At 39.0% G+C, this 19,378-nt stretch overlaps 1 protein-coding gene across 2 annotated transcripts in view; it reads right to left on the bottom strand.

Moving 5' to 3' along the window:
• Positions 1-19,378, bottom strand: part of SAMD12 (sterile alpha motif domain containing 12) — a 167,667-nt gene that overhangs the window by 116,196 nt on the left and 32,093 nt on the right. For both annotated transcript variants that reach the window (XM_059484240.1, XM_059484151.1), the window contains exon 3: positions 7,481-7,610. In XM_059484240.1, coding sequence (XP_059340223.1) covers positions 7,481-7,610 — 130 coding nt within the window. The remainder of the gene's footprint in view (positions 1-7,480; positions 7,611-19,378) is intronic.

The following is a 19,378-nucleotide window of genomic DNA, read 5'->3' as shown; positions in this document are numbered from 1 at the left end:
TACAGCAAATCTGGCTAGCACAGCTTTATTGAAAACTAAAGGGAAGAAAAAGGGGCAGCTAGAATAAAATTCACTTCTGAATGTGCTGTAGAGCAACTGTTTACTGAGATCATCAGAGATCTTCCCAGGTAAAGTGGATAGAGCGTACCAAGGAAAAGCTGCTTGACCAAAAAATATCCACTAAGACAGGAAACTGCAAAACATTCATTATCTACTTGCACAGCAGATCCCACAGCTGATAATGGACTAGGAGCATGGAAACTTCATTCTGAATTTAGCAGACATGGAATTTAACATCATTGACAAGCAAAGCCAAAAATGCATCCATTGCTCTTTATCAAGTTCTCTTTTCTACCAAACAGAACAGATTATATTATCACTTCTTCCACACAGAATTTTATGTAACAAATAAGAGCACCAAACACTCCCCACCACTGTTTTATGCACAGAGGAGAAAAAAATATCTATTTCATTACTAATTGATGAACTCTACAGATAATTTATCACAGAAAAGGCAATTGATCAGAAAATAATCAACTACATTAACACTTAAGTTACAACTCCCATGAAGTGTTTGAATGCCTCGCTGCCCCTTCTCGACTGCAGGTGAGCCTTCCTGGCCAAACCAGATCTCCCAGCAGCCAGCACAGCTTTGTCTCATGCTGTGGAATTTGCTATATGTTTTAGGAGCTAACACCTGACAGAAAAGACAGACCCAGAAACCACTGCTGAGACATGAGAAAAGATTACTTTCACACAAAATTTTCTATGTCAGTAGGAGGCTGAATATTGAAAAAAGATTTCTACTTTTCCAACTTCTTTCAATTCTATGCTTTATAAACACAGGGGTACATTAATATATTTCTGATATCTTCCATGCAAAAAGAACTGTTGCCACGTATTATGCAAACAGAAGCCTTATCCCACCACTCATCACTCTGATGTGTTCCACATGTTAAAAATTTGAGAGCAGCCAAGTATGAAACAGGGAAAACTCTTCAGTCCCTCACATTTTCCAACACAAGCATCACAAAGAATGTTGCAAATAGGCCTGACCTTACTGAGACAGCAGAGTAAAAGCTCTCTCCAGGGTGAAGCCATGAATTTATTTTATTTTTTAAACTGCAGATGGATGTAGGCAGGATTGATTTGACAGCCCATCAACCAACACTGGTGTTAAGACCTCACAGAAAGAGCATGGAAAAGTGGCATAAATAAGGACTGAGGGTGAGGCTGGTTTACACTTTGCACCACAGAGAAGGGAAGGGCTGCCCAGAGATGGCTGGAGATGAAAGTTGCTTCTGCTCTCCGCCATCAGACTAACACTGCTTGGCAGAAGACATCTGTTGTGCTGAAGAGACTGTCACATGAAAACAAGAAAGGTAACTAATACTTTATTGGAAATACCCTCAATTTAATAATAATAATAATGAAGGTTCTTTCTGAGATATATGACAGTGCTGAAGAATACTCAAAACTTGCCAGAGTTTGGAACCAAGCAAAGAGAAACTTAAAAATATTTTAAAGGAGGCTTAAGTAATTTTTCCTACAACACATTGATCCAGGACCTTCTCTTCTTGGTATCAGTCCCACACCTGATCATAAACACACCTCTACCAATAACAACCTAAAGGGTAGGCTGCGACAGTTTTAAGGGACAATAAAACAATGTCCAATGAGATAATCTAAGAAAAGGTGCTGGTTTATGTAGTCTTTTGCAGTGTAACAACAGCAGGATTTGTGAGAAAACTCGAGGGACAGGTATCAGGAAACAGCTGGGGGACACCTACAAAGGCCACTTTACAGAAGACCTCATTTTGCTTCTTGCATCAGGCCTCACATGAGCTGTGTTGTGTCATTGGCACAAGAGATATTTTGAGGGAGTGTAATGCTCATCAATAATGGAAGGATGAAAGATAATGTTGGAATCACTTGCCAAGGGAAGGTCAGGAAGTGAGCAGCAGTTGTTCCAAATGAAACAGACCTGTTAAGAGGAAGGCTTGATTGACTCAAATAGTATCTTTTATACACATATCACAACAGATCTAACAATACTGGAATCTTTATCTCTGTTGTACATCAACCAAAACATATGGCAAAGGATGAATATGTTCAGGAGGTCTCACCACAGAGAGTAAACCCACCTACTTTTGGTCACCCTTCCTGCCCTGGAGCCAGGAATGAAACATGGGCCCCTGCAGTCAACTGTACACCTTTCATCCTCAAGTCACTGCACTGGCTGCACCACAAAACTCACCTGAGGCCCATGAAAAGGGCAGAAATAAATTAAATATGTTCTAAAAATTGGAAAGATATCTGGGAACACTTTGATTTAAAAAAACCCTTTCTCTGTATAGAGAGAGAATAATTCAGAACCTGAGGATTCAGTATGCTTCCTAAGTAAACTTCCAGTGTATTTCCAGACTAAACTGAAATAGAGACAAGATATCTCCAAATTCCAATGTAGTATCTTTAACCATGAGACTATCTCTTCATTAAAACACTAAATAACTTGAACATTTCATCTGATATGATAAACCCTAACATCTATAAATATATTACTGAAGTGAAAAAAATTAATCAATGCTGATTTTGAAAGCATGATTTTTATATCAATTTCATGTCATAGAGCTTATTTATGTCAATAAAGCTCATTTAATACAAGCATCTTTAGAAGATCTAGAATTAGCAGATTTTAAGACTATTTGCAGCAGGTTTTCAGTATCAATTCATATTTCATTTTCCAAGGTGCCATTTGGTATTTAATGAATATTCAGAAGTTCTCTCCCTTCTAAAACTAAAATGAGATTTTCTTGAGTCCTGTTCCTTTCCTTCCTAAAATTTTAATTTTAAAAGGTTTGAGTCCTTTCAAGTACCTCCTATAAAATTTCTTCAATTGGACCAAGGTACCTCTTGGGTATTACTTTGACAGAATGAGGTTTGTTTAATGATCATAGCACTAAAACCTCATAGCAGTAAAACCTCTTACTCTGAAGACATGCAGTAGCACACTGAGGAACATGGTCTAAAAACAAAACATGAAGCAGGGTTTCCCTCCCTCCCTCCCTCCCTCCCTCCCTCCCTCCCTCCCTCCCTCCCTCCCTCCCTCCCTCCCTCCCTCCCTCCCTCCCTCCCTCCCTCCCTCCCTCCCTTCCTTCCTTCCTTCCTTCCTTCCTTCCTTCCTTCCTTCCTTCCTTCCTTCCTTCCTTCCTTCCTTCCTTCCTTCCTTCCTTCCTTCCTTCCTTCCTTCCTTCCTTCCTTCCTTCCTTCCTTCCTTCCTTCCTTCCTTCCTTCCTTCCTTCCTTCCTTCCTTCCTTCCTTCCTTCCTTCCTTCCTTCCTTCCTTCCTTCCTTCCTTCCTTCCTTCCTTCCTTCCTTCCTTCCTTCCCTCCCTCCCTCCCTCCCTCCCTCCCTCCCTAAATCACACATCCATAAACCATTACTTAGACATCTGCTTTCTTACTTTGTCAATGGACCATTTATCCCCAAATAGATTTGCCTTAATCATTCTATGCCCAATCTTGTTCCTATTAATGCTGAGACATTAGAAAAATCCTCATTTGCTTCAATGGTACAGGACAAGACCATCAGTGAACTCATCTCTCTAGAATTCACCAGTCAGCTAAAAGTTCTGCTGCCCAGCAAATTCAAAGTCACAAACACACACAGAGCAAGGTCCATTTCTCAGTTTTATCTTTAGGAATATACCAGTATAAAAACTGGCAGGTCAATGCAACTTTTTATGTCTCCTCATACTGGTGTAAATACCAACACCCATTGCAAAGCCTCTAGTGACATGCCCCTACCATGGCATTGCCTTCTTTGTTGTATAGGCCACCATCATTTTTTTTCTTTCCTTTTCTTATTTATCCCACCACTGCTGATTCCTGCCAGATGTTCTTAGGTCTTGCTCAGTATTACTGCTTCTAATTCTTTCTGCTCTGTCTTTGGGTTCAGCACCTTAAAATACTTCTCACCTGTTGCTGAGTAAGTCAAGCACATGCTCCACTCCCTGAATCCAAGGGCTTAATGTATTAAAAAGTCTCACCATTTCTTATTAGACTATTTCATATTTAATTCACCCTAACTGGCTGCAAAATGCATTTCCCTGACTGGTTCTGAGGTGCTCACTAAGTACTCAGTAAGCAAATCATAGGACCATAGAAGAATTCAGATCGGAAGGGACCCCAACAGATTTCTAGTCCAACCTCCAGCTTAAAACAAGGTCAGCTAGGAGATCAAATCGGGTTTCTCAAGGTTTTACCTAGCTGGGGCTTGAAACCTTCCCAGAACAGAAACTGAACCACCCATTCCAAAGCTTAAAAGTCCTAAAAGGGGAAGAAAGCTTCTCCTTATTTTTAGCCTCAGCCTCATGTCTCTCATACATCACTGCAAAGGGTCAGGTTCCATCTTTTTGACAAATCCTCCTGTATAGTGGGAGCTGCTGCTAGTGCCCCCATCCCATGCTGGCAAGCTGCCTCTCCCCCAGACTGAACCAGCCCAGCTCCTTCAATCCACTGGGCACACAGCAAGAGCTCCAGCCCTGGGCATCTTTGCAGCCCTCACCATGACTTGCACTGGAGATCTAAGAACTGTAGTCTAAGAAGTACAGAGTAAAGGGAATAATGATTACTCTTGATCAGGTTACTATGTTCCTGTTGATAGTGACAGCATTCTTTGCTGCAAGGGACAACACTGGCTCATTTTGTCTTCCTGACTATCAAGGTCCTCTTCCCTAGAGCCACTTCCCAGGCAGTCAGCTCCAGTTTCAGCGGGGTGCAAGAGCCTCAGCCTTCCCAGCAGCACAACTTTGCAATTGTCCTTGTTGAATTTCATAAGGGTCCTATTGATGCATTCCTGCCAGTGTCTGGTCCCCATGCCTAGACCCCTATGGATTGTCCCTGCTTGAATCTATAGACTGGTACCTACTATTTGCTGTCATCTGCAAATCTGATGAGAGTACTCTCTGCCCACCCCATGGCGTCCTCAACATCACTATTAATATGAAGATCTCTTTTCTTATTAGGTAAGTTTCCAGATAAGGAATTTTTTCTTATACATCTGCAGCTGCTCTGTCAGAAGTAGTAAAAAGGTATAAATCTCCACAAAGAAAAGGACAGTTTTGGTTTCATCCTTGTCCACAACTCAATAAACTTCAATCAGCAAGAGTCTCAAGTACAAGCCACACTTCTCAATATCTATATTAATGACTGTTAGATATGTTTGCTCAAGATTATTTTCCTGGCTTATGACCATGCCTTAGATTTTATCTTCAAATAAAGTTTAAATATCATTTTTGTGTCACTTTCTTCAAGAACTTTCCCATCATATTTTTCCATATCAAAACAGGCTATAAAGTCACATTAATTCCTGAGATTTTCATCATTCACATCAATTTTCCACAGCCATATCTGGGAACAGTTACACTACCTTGGCTTAATCTTCACATTAGTTTCCATGGTCCTTCTATGCTCTACTTTTTCTAAGCCACAAATCCTCTGTTCTTTCCCTTTATTAGATTTCAAATAATCAGAGTCATGGGGACCAACAGCACTGGAAATATCCTCCTCAGTTAATGATTCCACTCACAATATTATCACAATATACTTTTATAAAATCTGTACAGATATTGATTGTGTTTCTTCTTTGGTAGTTGCTGAATTGAAGTTCTTTCCTGCAGATTTATTTTCTAACACTCATACCAATATTTTCCCTTATACCACTTTTGTGTAAAGTAAGAAAGATTGATCTCAATTCCTCTTTTTCATAGAGGTCTATAAAGTTCAAAGTTTTGCACATCTGCAATGAAATTCCACAGTTTTCATCAGTGTTTATGCTGAAATGAAAATGTCTTCCTTTCAACTTTATTTCACAGTGACTTTATTCTAGAAAGAGAATATAGTAAAGCAGTACTAGAAAATATTTTAAAATAGCTTCATTTTCTTCTGGTAGTGCTCTGGATATAGTCAGCTCTGTACACATGGGTGGAGACACAGACTACAATCCCACAGACTGCATTCAACAGATGGTGACTGAGAGGAAATGGGCACAATGGTTATGTACTAAACCTTAACATTTAGCATATCAATACAAGCCACCTCTTACATTTGTGTACATGTACTCATGGCTACATAGTAAACAAATATGGGCAGTTCATCATATTTGCAATCATTCACACATTATCAGAAAGAAAATAGCAACAGGAATGAAGGCAAAATTGGAAACAAGTACATATGTATGTGATCAGACAGTGACTGAAACACACATCAGTTAAGAACACATTGTTAAGACTAAGATTTGTGTGTGAAACTCAAATTCCTGATTAACATCAAATGGCAGAATGCCAATTTCCAGTTTTGTATACCACCACTGCAGAGAACAAATCAGTGTTCCATACTAAACTTACAATTAATTACAGATTAATTATCATTTGGTATATGAGCAAAAATGCTATTTAACTCCCAAGTTATATTTGCTAAACTCATGCCAATTCAAAGTGAACAGCCAAAAGACAACTACAGCAAACTGAGTAGGAGTTAACAAGTCAAGCAGATCAACAGGATCAATATCAATTTCTAAAGTAAATAAGAACACAATACAATTTTGCATTCAATACATTCTTTTAAGACAAGAGACCCGGTTTTGATGGTTTGGAGGTCCTATGCATATTTGTTGAGTAACCATGATAGAATAAAGACATATTTTTTAGACTGGGCAAGGAAAGTATGTGCAGCTGAGAAGCAGCACCCTATACAGCGAAGGAAAGACTGTACAAAAGAGTGGCTGGCTGTACTCAAGGCACATTTTGGACAGAAATCAGGGGTTTTGGCTGGAAATAATAGTTCAGATTGATTTTAGATTGATCCTAGGAAAATACTGACTTTAAGAACCATAAAATACTGGAATAGAGAGATGCAAAAATCTGCTTCATTGCAAGATTTCCAGAACAAAGCTAGACAAACATCCATCAGAAATGAACTTGCTGTACTGATCCTGCTTCAGGCTAAGGGAGGGGCTCAGTTGGGATCACTTCCTACCCTACATATTAAGACCACAAAGATTTTTTTTTTTTAAAGAGTTGGCAGAGGCACAAAAAAAGAATATGTATTCAAGGTCAAACACCTCAATGAAAGAGAAAATTTACATAAATTGTGTTTGCCTCATAGGATCTTTCTTTATGGTTGGGTTTTGGTTTTTCTTATTTGGAATGAACAGAGTGAGGCCTTTACTTACATATAGACTGATTTCTTTCCTTATTATATTGACCCTGAATTATCTGAAACTGTCTTTTAAAGAAATGAGGATATCACTTACCATATCCTATGAAAGCTGGAATACTCCCTCTGCTCTAAACCTTGCAACTCTCTAGTCACACATTCAACAAAAACCCCTCAGTGCACAGTCACAATCTATTAACAGCAAAGTAAAACAATTCACCACATTTTAAGTCAGTAAAATATTGCTGATAGTGCATACTTTACCAGTTATGTCATGCTGTTTGAATGACTCACTGTAGATTTGATACTGATTAGGGCAATGTTTCTTCAGCCATTTGCAGACATCCTGCTGGGTCCATAACGCCACAGGCTTAGTCAGCTTCACAGTCCCAGACTAGGAACAGAGAATGAAGAACAGAAATGATGTTTAGTCTGCACACAATTTTGGAAATATTAATCTGTCACCTCCATATATGATATTAAAATACTAAATGCAAAACAGGATCTGCTCTGACAGATGTCCAGTAATAACCAACCCATTCCACAAAACCCTGCTTTTCAAATACATCACACAGGAATCACACTCAGTGGAAGGTTCTTTAACATTACTTTCGATTGCTTTCATGTTCCTTGCATCCCAGAACCATATTGCGCTTCAATAAATAGTGTTAAGAGTGACCAATTGACTACAGCCAAAAGATAACAGATGCACAATTTGAATAGTTCAAACTCACTGGAGAGTTGTACATTTGTGGCCCAGTTTGGATATAATCACAGAAGACCAGGAGTACCCTCGGGCCAGGCGTGGTCCTCAACTACAATGACAGATCTTGCAACAAAGGCCTTTAGTGCCAACAAGCCTGAAGACTGCTTTGTCTGGAAAGAGGAGACTACACACCAAGGGACATGGAGCTGGTGATATTGATTCATACTGAACATTTCAGCTGACAAAATTCCTAATCTTAATAATGTTCACAAGCAGCTATTTCTGTTTCCTTTATAACTTTAACTTTTCTACAGTCACCATATATTACCAACAATAAATGTTTCACTGGACACTGCTGATGTAAGTGGGTGTGAACATCAATGTATACATTTACTTCATATTTTGTCAAGGAATGAGTCTAGGGAATAAAATCAAAGTGTCTGTTTCAATGCTATGCATGCAGAATGCTGTCCTCCATCTCCCTGGTGGTGAAAAGGGTTCAAGAGAAGTTTCTCTGCACAAATTTGAGGTGAAGGGGAATGTCATCTCAACCCATCTTCTCCATTAGGACTCATAGCAGACTCCCTCAACATCACCAGGCAGGGTTTATCCCAGCACTTGCTCAGATGCACTTTGTCAGACAGACTTTCACAAAGTTGCTTTCAAATTTTCATTACTAGAAGCCCTAAAGACCAAAGCAATTTTAAGCTAGTGCTTTGCATGTCCTATTAAGTCCATAAAGTATGTCATGCAAAGATAGTAAGTTAGGGCCAGGGATTATGGCAGACCTAAAAATCCAGCAGGCAAATGTGCCTTGAATTTCTCATGCCCAGTTGTCCCTATCTCCTTTTTACTGCCTGTGTAAAAGTTGAAGAAACAGTAGGAAAATCATGGTTGAATATATAACACAATGCACATCCCCTAGCTCAGCCTTTTTTGGTTTGAAGAAAAATAAACTCATCAGAAACATGAATCCTGTTTCAAACATGCTAATAGGCATCATCCATATTTAGAGGTATAATAATAATGCACAAAACCACCCCAAAGAATCAGTCTCATCTGCTGCTGCCACCCACCAAAATACAGAAGCTTGACTGACAGACTTGGTCTTCACAGAAAAAGAAACTTCCAGAGGTGCTGAGGGTGCACAAAAACCAGGACAGCACTTGCCCTAGCACTGCCCCTTCTGAGCAGCTCATCAGTCTTTACACACACAGGAGCACACACTGGTCTGGAGAAGGCACAGCCTCTGTAAGGAGAGCAGCTGCCCCACAACTCCAGCTCCTCATGCAACCCAAGAGATCAAAGGGCCCTCAAACTTCTCTGGTCTTCTCATCACCACTATTTAAGTCAAAGAAGAAACTGAGTTTCAATGAACAGTCCAATATTAAGCAGTCAGTTCGCTGATTTGGTGTTACATGCAGATATAAATGGGTGTCCTCCTCAAATTACATCAAAGAAATAAAAAAGCAAAAGTAGCCATGTGACACAAGCAGTCTCTCTGATTCCATAGAAATCCCTGAACTACAGGCTCAAGAATTCACTGTCTATCTTTATATGTGTTACTGCTTAAATTTTAAGGTTTTTTTGCATTGGAATTTTTGAATACTACAGGAAAGTCTGTCAGCCCTTGAAAATAAATGGTTAATAGTTTTTCTGGTACATCACAAAAATACTTAAATGATAAGTATTTGTATGCAAATATATACAGCTAGCTATAGACTTACAATCTACTTATTTCTAGCTGAAAGTACACAAGCAGTGCCAACGTTTGTTTAAATCAAGAGGCTGTTCTTTTCAGTTCAGCAACTATTGTCCTCTTAAAAGGTTTAAGCACCATCATGTTAAATATCCAAACTACAAGTTATTAACAATTAGAGCACAAATTTAACACATCCCTCTGTGCCTACAGAACTGAAAGATGGTTTCAAATGCAGCTTTTATGCCATGCCAATACAGATCCCTGCACAGAAAGCATACATGCTGACTTCTTCAATGTTTGGAACTGTGTTAGAAACATTTAAACTTATAACTACAGTCCAAAGAGGACATTTTTACATTGACAATAAAAAATGTTAGGTTTCATTTTCTAATTTCGAAGGACTTGATAAGTTAGAGGAATAAAGGGGGTTTAAAGCAATGGTGCTAAAGTATGTCTTCACTTTCATTTTTGGAACATCATACCCAAAATATTTTCTAACCAGATGCTCCAAATGAAAGGCTCCTAAAAATATGCCTTCCTCCCACAAAATTCATTTCTTAGTTTCTTCCCTGCTCTGAAGGCTAGATCTCATACAAAAAACCTCCCAGTAAACCAAAGAAATTACCTGTACCCTAAACATACCTACTAAAAGACACCCTTGCCATTAACTGCATATGAACTACCTAGACAGGTGAAAAACATAGTATGTTTTATTGTATTTCTGTTTCTTAGCTCAGTCAAAGAATAGGACCAAATTGATTAAAATAAAATAATATATTTTAAAAAATACCTTTGATCTGGTCTTCCTTTTAATTTTCCTGACATAAACTAATCCTAAAATCACCCTTTGGTGGCAACTCTGTAATAGTTTTAATCTTGCCAAATGCTATGCCAAGTCTTGTGCCAGATATAGATGTAATGAGAATAAAAGTCTACAGTATTCTGGTCTTTTCTTGTATATTTGAAGGAAAATCTGTTTCTTCAGAATTTTGTAACAAACTTTTTCTTCTAGACTGCCCCAGCTTTTGTTACGTGTATCTCAAAATACAAAAATGACTGCCAAGAAGAAGAAAAAACATATTTACTACTTGACAAAATTTCATGCTCTCTTTGTTCCATGGCGCAGGGAAGATAGTACTCAACATCCCTAACTCAAGAATAAATAAATAAACAACTAAAACTTACAGCCTGTGCATTACTAGAGAGTGTATTTTAGTATTCAGAATAGCATCAGCTACCAAGCCCTGCTCTTCCTAAGCAATGATGGACAAGTTATCTCTTCAGCCTTCCAGGTGCTATTTACCAAGCCTGCCAGCTTTGAAGTCAATTTATTCACCAGAATTTCTTTGTCTTTATTTATCATATTTTACTCCAGAAAGAAAGGGCCTCTGTATTTTTGAGTGATGAAGGATTCAATCTCATAATTTAAACTACACTACATACTTTGAGACAAGCTATCTGAAAGTGCTTCTCCAACTCTAACATTTTGTGTATTTACAAACCTGCTCAGATTACAAAAGTCAGGGATTGTGGAGATGAGGGTGCCCAGTCAAACAGGGCTGCAGGTTTCCTGGAATAAGGCTGTCTCATACTGTTTGTAACATCTGGTTTGCCAACATACTGATCCTGACATGTAAGCATGGTCAATGCGTATTTACATTCAAATTTACCCAAAGTCAGACCCCACCATTTATGAAACAGATGGATAAAAAAGGCACTGCTGAAAGCATTGCTGGAGCACATTCTGCTCCAATATACATCTTGAGAGACTCTGCTCCAGGGTTTTCAGTTTAACTAGAAAAAGACAAAGCAGAATCAATTTTGTTACAGCCGTGTTGGCCAAAGGACTGCCAGGGTTTAGACTCTGCCAGCAGGTAAATACCACACAGCTGCTCACTCACTTGCTCCCCCAGTGGGACAGGGAGAAGAACCAGATAAAAAAAGTTAAACTCATGGGCTGGTATAAGAAGAGTTTAATAAGTGAAACAAAGTAAAATATAATTGTATTAATGTTTATAGTAGCAATGATAATAATGATGATGATACTAATGATAGTGATTAAAAGGGAAGAAAGAGAAAGAAAATAACTTCCCAGTAAAACAAGTGACGCCCAATACAGCTGCTCACCACTTGCTCAGCAATACCCAGCCCATCCCCAGGGCTTGGCTCCTTCTGGCAGTCGTGGTTCAACCCCAGGCAGCAGCCAAGCCCCAGGCAGCTGCTCACTCACTCTCCCACCTGTGGGGTTAGGGACAGAATCAGAATGATAAAAGCCAGAAAACTCATGGGTTGAGATAAAGACAATTTAATAGGGAAAACAAAAGCCACACACATGAGCAAAGGAAAACAAGGAACTAAGTCACTGCTTCCCAGGGGCAGGCAGGTGTTCAGCCATCTCCAGGAGAGCAGGGCCCCATCACATGCAACAGTGACTTAGGAAGACAAACACCATCACTCCAAAAATCCTCCCTTGTCCTTTCTTCCCCCCACTTGATATCCATATGGTCTGGAATTTCCCTTAGGCCAGCATGGGTCACCCGTGCTGGCTGTGTCTCCTCCCAGCCTCCCAGACACCCCCAATTTCCTCACCACCGTGGCCCTATGAAAGCAGAAGAGGCCTTGGCTCTGTGCAAGCTCTGCTCAGCAATAACAAAAACATTTCTGTATTATCAACTTTGTGTTCAGCACAAATCCAAAACATAGTCCCACAGCACCCACTGTGAAGAAAATGAACTCTACCCCAGATGAAACCAGCGTGCTGGCCAACACCCATCCAGGTTTTCATAGGAAAAATGATAAAAAATGAAAATCCAAGTTTCCATGCTAACAATGGATATCCTATGGAACGTACCAGTTCGGGTCACCTGTCCTGGTCATGCTCTCTCCCAGCTTCTACTACAGCTTCTCATAGGCAAAGAATGAAACACTGAGGAGTCCTTGACTCAGGGCAAGCACAGCTTAGCAACAACCAATACATCCACGTGTTACCAACATTATTCTCTTACTGAATCCAAAACACAGCACTGCACCAGGGACTAAGAAGAAAATAAAGTCTATTCCAGGTGAAAATATGACAGAACACAAGCAAGGCAAGGCTACAAGGAGAAGCACCACAAGTTATTAGACCAACAGTGTGGGTTCTTCGGCTGTGCTTCAGACACAACTGCTCAGTGCTGAACCATTATGTCAGCCCAGTCAGGCAGTTTGAGGGAAAAGGGGACTCAGTTGTGAGGGGCAATATGAGACAAGAAAAAGAAAGAAGCAGTAAGGTCATTGTGACCTAGCAGGGACAGAGAGAGCAGTATGGGCGGCTGTCACAAGAATAACAGAGTGTCAGGTGGGGCAGGAAACATTAAAATGGGTCAGAAAACCATTGACATGTCTGTGCTCAGAGGAAGAGACTGGAAGGAAAGAAATGGGATTGTTTCATACATCAAGTAGAGAAGGAAATATTTCTTACATCAAAACATAATGCCTCCTGCAAGCAAACTATAAATGGTCAATGATATATTTAAAAATTATAAAATAAAATTTTATGTTTATCTGACACAGATACATAAAGTAGGGAACTTTACTACACAGCTCCAGGAGTGATCTAAGTTATGTAATCTTTCAGGCTGCTCCAGAAGCAAGGCTAACAGCATCATCTTCATCATTTTATGACAAGAAGCAGCAGGAACAGCAATGCCAAGTAAGAACTTCAAAAACATTATTTTCTTTTAAAACATGCTTGAGTTACATTTCTAAAGCTGAGAAAATATCATATATTCCAAATTACTTCTCCAACATTAAACTGCTTATACAGAATTGAGAATCAATGGCTAGCATAAATGTGGCTTTACATCCAGGGGAAAAAATGAACCACACTTGTGAATGTGTTATCTTAAAATATTGAAAAATATGGAAAGGGTACATTTTGGTTTAGCAATACATTTTCTCAGATAGTCAGATAGTTTATACTTACAGATTTTTTCCAGCAAAGACAGAAGAAAATTACAGTAATAAGAAATGCCATAAAACCACTGAAATCTCCATTGTATTGGGTTTCCACCTATGTTGTTGAGAATTTTAATACTAAGAAGACATGAAAACAACAAACCAAGGGAAATGTGTTTTTTACAAAACAAACAAACTAGGAAAATACTGTAAGACAGCTTGTCTTTTGTAAGACTGAATGTCAAAAAGATTGCTGATAAAAAACTGAATGTTTAAAACTTGAATTGGATCAGAAATTCAGATACTGAACAGATGGTAACAGTCTTCTGGTACTGGGGGGGAAAGAAGAAAGTTAGAGAAAGAGATGAGGACACTGGGGCAGCAGCAGCTCAGGGCTCTGAGCTGTGAACAGGACTAGCACAGCCCTCTCCAGAAAGGACCAGGTAGGGGAAAGACTGGAGACTGGCAGGGAAGTCTTGGAAGGTAGGAGAAAAGTGTAAAAAGTGCTGTAAAGTAGATTTTCTGTTCCTATCCTTCCTCTTCCTGAAGGAAGAGGACAGAAAAAAAATGCCACTGCTACAGGGCTCCCTCCTACATCAGCAGCAGTGGTTCACTGCCTCCTTTCTTCCTGAGTCTCTCCATGTTTTCACATCACCAAGGCCCAACTCACTCAGCAGCTGCTTTTTGTTGCCTCCAGAGGACTATAAAGGGCTGTCCCTGCCAAGACAATGCCCTGGGGTGTTTAAAGCCAGCTCTGCACAAGCAGAAACCCAAATCCATGCAGCACCACCACTTGTTCAAAGACTGAACAAAGAGGGAGGCTTTCCCAGGCTTTCAAGCAGCAGCAGGACTGCCCCAATCCAGCACCCTCTGTACCAGTGCCACAAACAGGTGTAGTACAAACAGACTGCAAGGGAGGGAGGCGGGAGGGGAGGGGAAACAAATCATGAAACAAGAGACTCATCTGAAAAGCGAGAAGTTGGTAAGAGGGAGTTAAGTCCCTCTGAAGGCTGTTGCATGTATAACCACCAATAGGAAAGGCTAAAGGTATCCAAATAATATCACTGAGCTTTATCCTTATCAGGATAAAGACAGAATCAAAACAACAGGCAAAGATAAATAAGGTGACACATTTCCCGTGAGAGCTCTCACTTTCCATGAAATATCCCACTCTGAAAGCAAGAATCATGACTGGCAGGTGCAGGTGTTGATATGAATGGCAGTGGCACTATCAGCAAACTGTGAAGAACTGAAATGTCAGAAAGAAAAAGGAGAAGACAGAGCACTCCTCAGCACTGTCAAAAGCCTAACATCATTCTAATTGCTATCAAAAATCCTGAAAGCCACAACTGGGACAGACAGGCCAACAATAAAATCACAAGTAGGAGCATGAGCACCATCAATTTTAGGTTTTGACCTTCAAATCCCAATCAAAGCATATAATGTTTTAAAATTCACCTCTAGTAAAAAAACTGTATTTTTAATCTTGTCAAGTTTAAGAGTCTTTCACTCACCACAGTGGATTCCTTCCAGTCCAAAAATTCAATATTTGCTTTTGGGTATTTGCTGAGAAAATGAAAAAGGAAGAGAGGAAGAGTTGCTCTGTTGAGGTGAGCATTGCTGCCTCACAAGGTATGTCAGTTCTTTGACACTTCTTCATTCATGTGGTTCTGATTCCCTTCTCTACCTCAGACCATTCAAACCTGTCCAAATCTGGCTCTGACCACCACTATCTTATAAAACAGATTACAGTCTTCACAAATAAATACAAATCCTTCTTGTTTTACAAACAGAAAATTACTCTGCATCCTGCATAGATCTGGAGATCAGACAATTTCTGCTTACACTGCAGGTGCCCAACTAACCAGCCTTGTACAGCTATGAAGAAAAACGTTTCCTCCTTGGCCTTCTCTAGCCTGTTTACTAAAACTCTTCAGCCAAAGAAGAAACAGAATGAATCTTAGTTACTAGTGTTGGATTAATAGTAATTTACAACAAGTAATTAACTTTACTACTAGCACATGTTTTTTACTGCACTTGACCTTCCACCTCAGCAAAAATAAAAATTTGAGGCATTCATCCTCCACATGGCACACACAACTTGCAGGTTAGCTCATTTTTTATCCTGCCTCAAGGACTAAGAACTGCACACACTGTGAAGAAGAATCATGGCATAAGTTTTCATCACAGAATATTCTCTTCAGACATGGATTAGCCACAGGAGAGTGCCCCATCTTGATGGAGCTGTAAGTTCAAATCCATTCAGGTACATACAGGAAAGGAAACAGGAATATGTAATAACTAAGATGGTGATGAAATGTAGCTCCCCATTTCCCAACAGATTCTCCTGAACTCTGAAATACTTTCACAGCAACTGAAATTCCAATTCTGAGGAAGTTCAGTATTTGTAAAAAATATTTTCTCCATGTCTAGATTAAAATAAAAATTAAAAGAAATGAAACCACACAAAATCTACCTACTACAAAATTGACAATTACAAATGAGTCTCCATTCCCACTTTTTCTTTTTTTTTAAACCAATTCTGGCACCTCTGCAAGTTACAACTTAGGCAGCTGTATCTACAGTTGAACTAAACCAAGACTGTTTATCAGGAATTCCATTAAAATAAATACAAAACAAGTATATAAGTAGGTACACTGATTTTCTCAGAATTTCTCACCCACTTATTTAAAGATGGTCACACAGCAGAATGTATTACCTAAAATACAAAATCCGCTGGCCAAACTAGACTGGAAAAATCTTAATTAGAAATAATACACTAAAATCTTATTACTTTATAGACTTAGTTACTTATAGAAAAATAAGCAGCTAAAACCAAGAGCTAAAAATGTAGAGATCTGAAGGACAGAAAAAAGTCCTGAATTTACACTTGCAAATTCAGTAAAAAGAGTTAAAGGCAGTTGGTCAGCCTGTATTTGTTTTGCAAATCATAAGGCTATGTCTGACTAATAAATACATGTATTTGACGATACCTTATCTGCAGTTCTTCAGTCACTTAACTGTACCCTTTCAAGCACAGCTGAATGACCAATTGTTAGCAGTACAAATCACAAAACAAGCTGCCCTGAAATGAGAAGAACTACACAGGACCATGACAGTTTTAAATGCACTTGTTTCATATTCACATAATCCATATTATCATGACTGTGAACTGAAATATGGCAATTAAAATTATGATGTGTAGATTAATAGCAGAATTTTCTAAGACTTATAAAAATTATTTTCTTTACTAGGGATTCAACTACAACACAAATAGGTCTTTAATGGGGGGAAGAAAAAAGAGCAGTACAGAGTATCTGCTGAGAAGGTACTCAATACGATGTATTTTTTAATAGCTGCTGTATATCAGAGGTATATGGTGAATTTTTTCCATCTTAAACATACAGTGAAGCATTTCTATAAGAGAAGAGCTATAAAAGCTGTTACTTCAGTGTTAGCAAGTAGTGAGGTTAATTCCACCATTAGCTCAACAACAGTACATTTGTACAAGGAGAACATCCAGTATCCTGAGAGGATCTTAATCCCTATTAAATGACAGGCTTTCTTACAAGGTCTACTCCTTCCAAGTGAATCACATTTTGGCACCTTTGCTTCCAGCAGATGTGCCAATTAAGAGGCTTGCACTGTAAGAAGTAGGATAACCTTTCCATGCCAACTTTCAGTCTTTATGGATAGGCTCATTCATATGCAGAAGGCAGGTGCAGCAGCCAAGGCATTTTAGACCCAGCAGCAATCAAAGTTTTGTAGGTATCTTTGCCAGTTGACTCTTAACTATGTTTTCTTGAGCCAAATACATTTTGAGGAGAACAACTTTATAGTACATAAGCAGAAGTAAGAAAAGGTCTGAGCATGACTTGACAGGTCAATCTCTGGCTTCCCCAAGAAGACATCCAGCAAAAACAGGAGGAAAAAAGGCAGATGTTGACAGAAGAGTCAGATTAGCCCAACCATCTGATTCATGCAAGAGCATTCCAATGCCTGTGTATAGAAGGTCATAATGGATTTCTCAAATAAATTATCTACAAGGCAGATCCATCACTTATTTTTCAAAACAAGCAGAGCACTTCTGATGTCAATGTAATTTATTGCTAATTACTTTTGAGAAACTAATCTTCTCTCCCTAATAAGGGAATTCCTGTATTCACTTATCATCCTTATGATGTCCTATATTCACAAAAATAACTTTAGCATTACAATGCCCTTTTACCCCCACACCGGGATCCACAAAGCCCAGGCCCTTTTGCTACTAATACTGTTGTTACTGTGCATGTCTTATTCCATTGCTTTGGGCTTTTAGCAAATTGCTGTAGGAGACCCATAGTCTCTCCTTTTGTGCCCCTCTTTTACTGGATGGGGAATGGCTTATCTGGAGTTTGATTTCCTCTGGTGTTAACATCAGCCCACATGGGAAAATGGGATGTTCCCAGGAACATCCAGCAGGCACCACATGGAGACTAAGCAGATCAGGAATGCCAGTGAAGATTTGCATTTTCAGTTTCAGGTATCATTAAAAAATAAAACCCAAATATGCCCAAAATGTCCCAGCAACATCTTCCTGGAGAAGGCACCTGCGAGATGTGGCAACACAGAAATGTGGCACTGAGGTTTTTATAAAAACATTATGTCCACCTGATCTCAATATTAAGAACTTATGTCATAAGGAGGTGAAACTGAGACAAGGGCTAAAGGAAGGTAAATTAAGCACAATAAGGAACAATATTCATCTGCTGTAATGTGTTGACTGCATTTGTATCTTTTCTGGAGAGAGACTGTGAAGGGAGAACTAAATTAATGTCCAGGGAAGACAAACATGCCCTAAATAAGAACTGCAAGTACTTTTATTAGATTTCTGAAAGAAACTCAGTTCCCTTCTCTTTCCTGGACCATTTGATTGCAGTTTAAGATTACATGAAAAATTCACATTAATCCTTCAGTTTCTGTTTGCACAAAGACCAGTAGCTCAGGCAGTGAACAGCAGGCAGTTCTCAAGATTCACTCCAGAGGCAAATACATCTCACAAGCCAAAATTTAACTCTTGGCTAAGTAGCTGATGTTCTGTAAGACATAAAGACACACATAAGTTTAAACATTTCAAATTTTCCATTAGGTCTGCCATGCTGTTCTGCTGCCCAGATCAGGGCTTTTGTCTCAACAGCAGCCTTTCGCAAGTGATATTTTTGAACAATTACCACATTTAATATATTTTCCTTCAAAGCTGGCTTTCTGAATAATAACATATACAGACAGGTCCAATAATACTCCAACCACATTAATAAGGAAATTTCATTTTTATGCAGGTTTTTATATCCATCCAATTACTGATGCATAAATGACTCCAGGTAAAACTCTCAGTTGCACTGATTCATTTAAGACCCTTCTAAGAAGCATTACATTTAAAAATAAACTTATTCCTATCTATCCAGAAACAGCAGGTAAAACTACAAAGTAAACATGCAAAAGAAAACTTAAAAATCGCACATGGCTTGACAAATCTGCTTTGCAATTTTATTTTAGACCATGTTATTGCAGTGTTTTACAGGTCAGTTGCCAAACTGAATTAGTCTGCTATATATTCTCAAATCCACAATGTCTGTTCAAGGGTTTTTATGCTGAAAGCTTCTGAATTTGTCCAAATTCAAAACAGTACACAAACACAAGCAAAAGTCATTGAAAAAATTCAACGATGGAGGATGCTTCAAAGGCGCCTAGAAAACACTTTTTTATTTTTATTTGTTTTGGCAGTCCCTCAAAAGACTCAATTTTCTAATCTCCCATGCATCATAATTCAGAGAAATGA

The sequence above is a fragment of the Ammospiza nelsoni genome, chromosome 1 (assembly GCF_027579445.1).
Source record: "Ammospiza nelsoni isolate bAmmNel1 chromosome 1, bAmmNel1.pri, whole genome shotgun sequence".
In the NCBI taxonomy this organism is placed as follows: Eukaryota; Metazoa; Chordata; class Aves; order Passeriformes; family Passerellidae; genus Ammospiza; species Ammospiza nelsoni.
The sequence above is the reverse complement of the archived record's forward strand: the minus strand, read 5'-3'. Positions and strand labels throughout refer to the sequence as shown.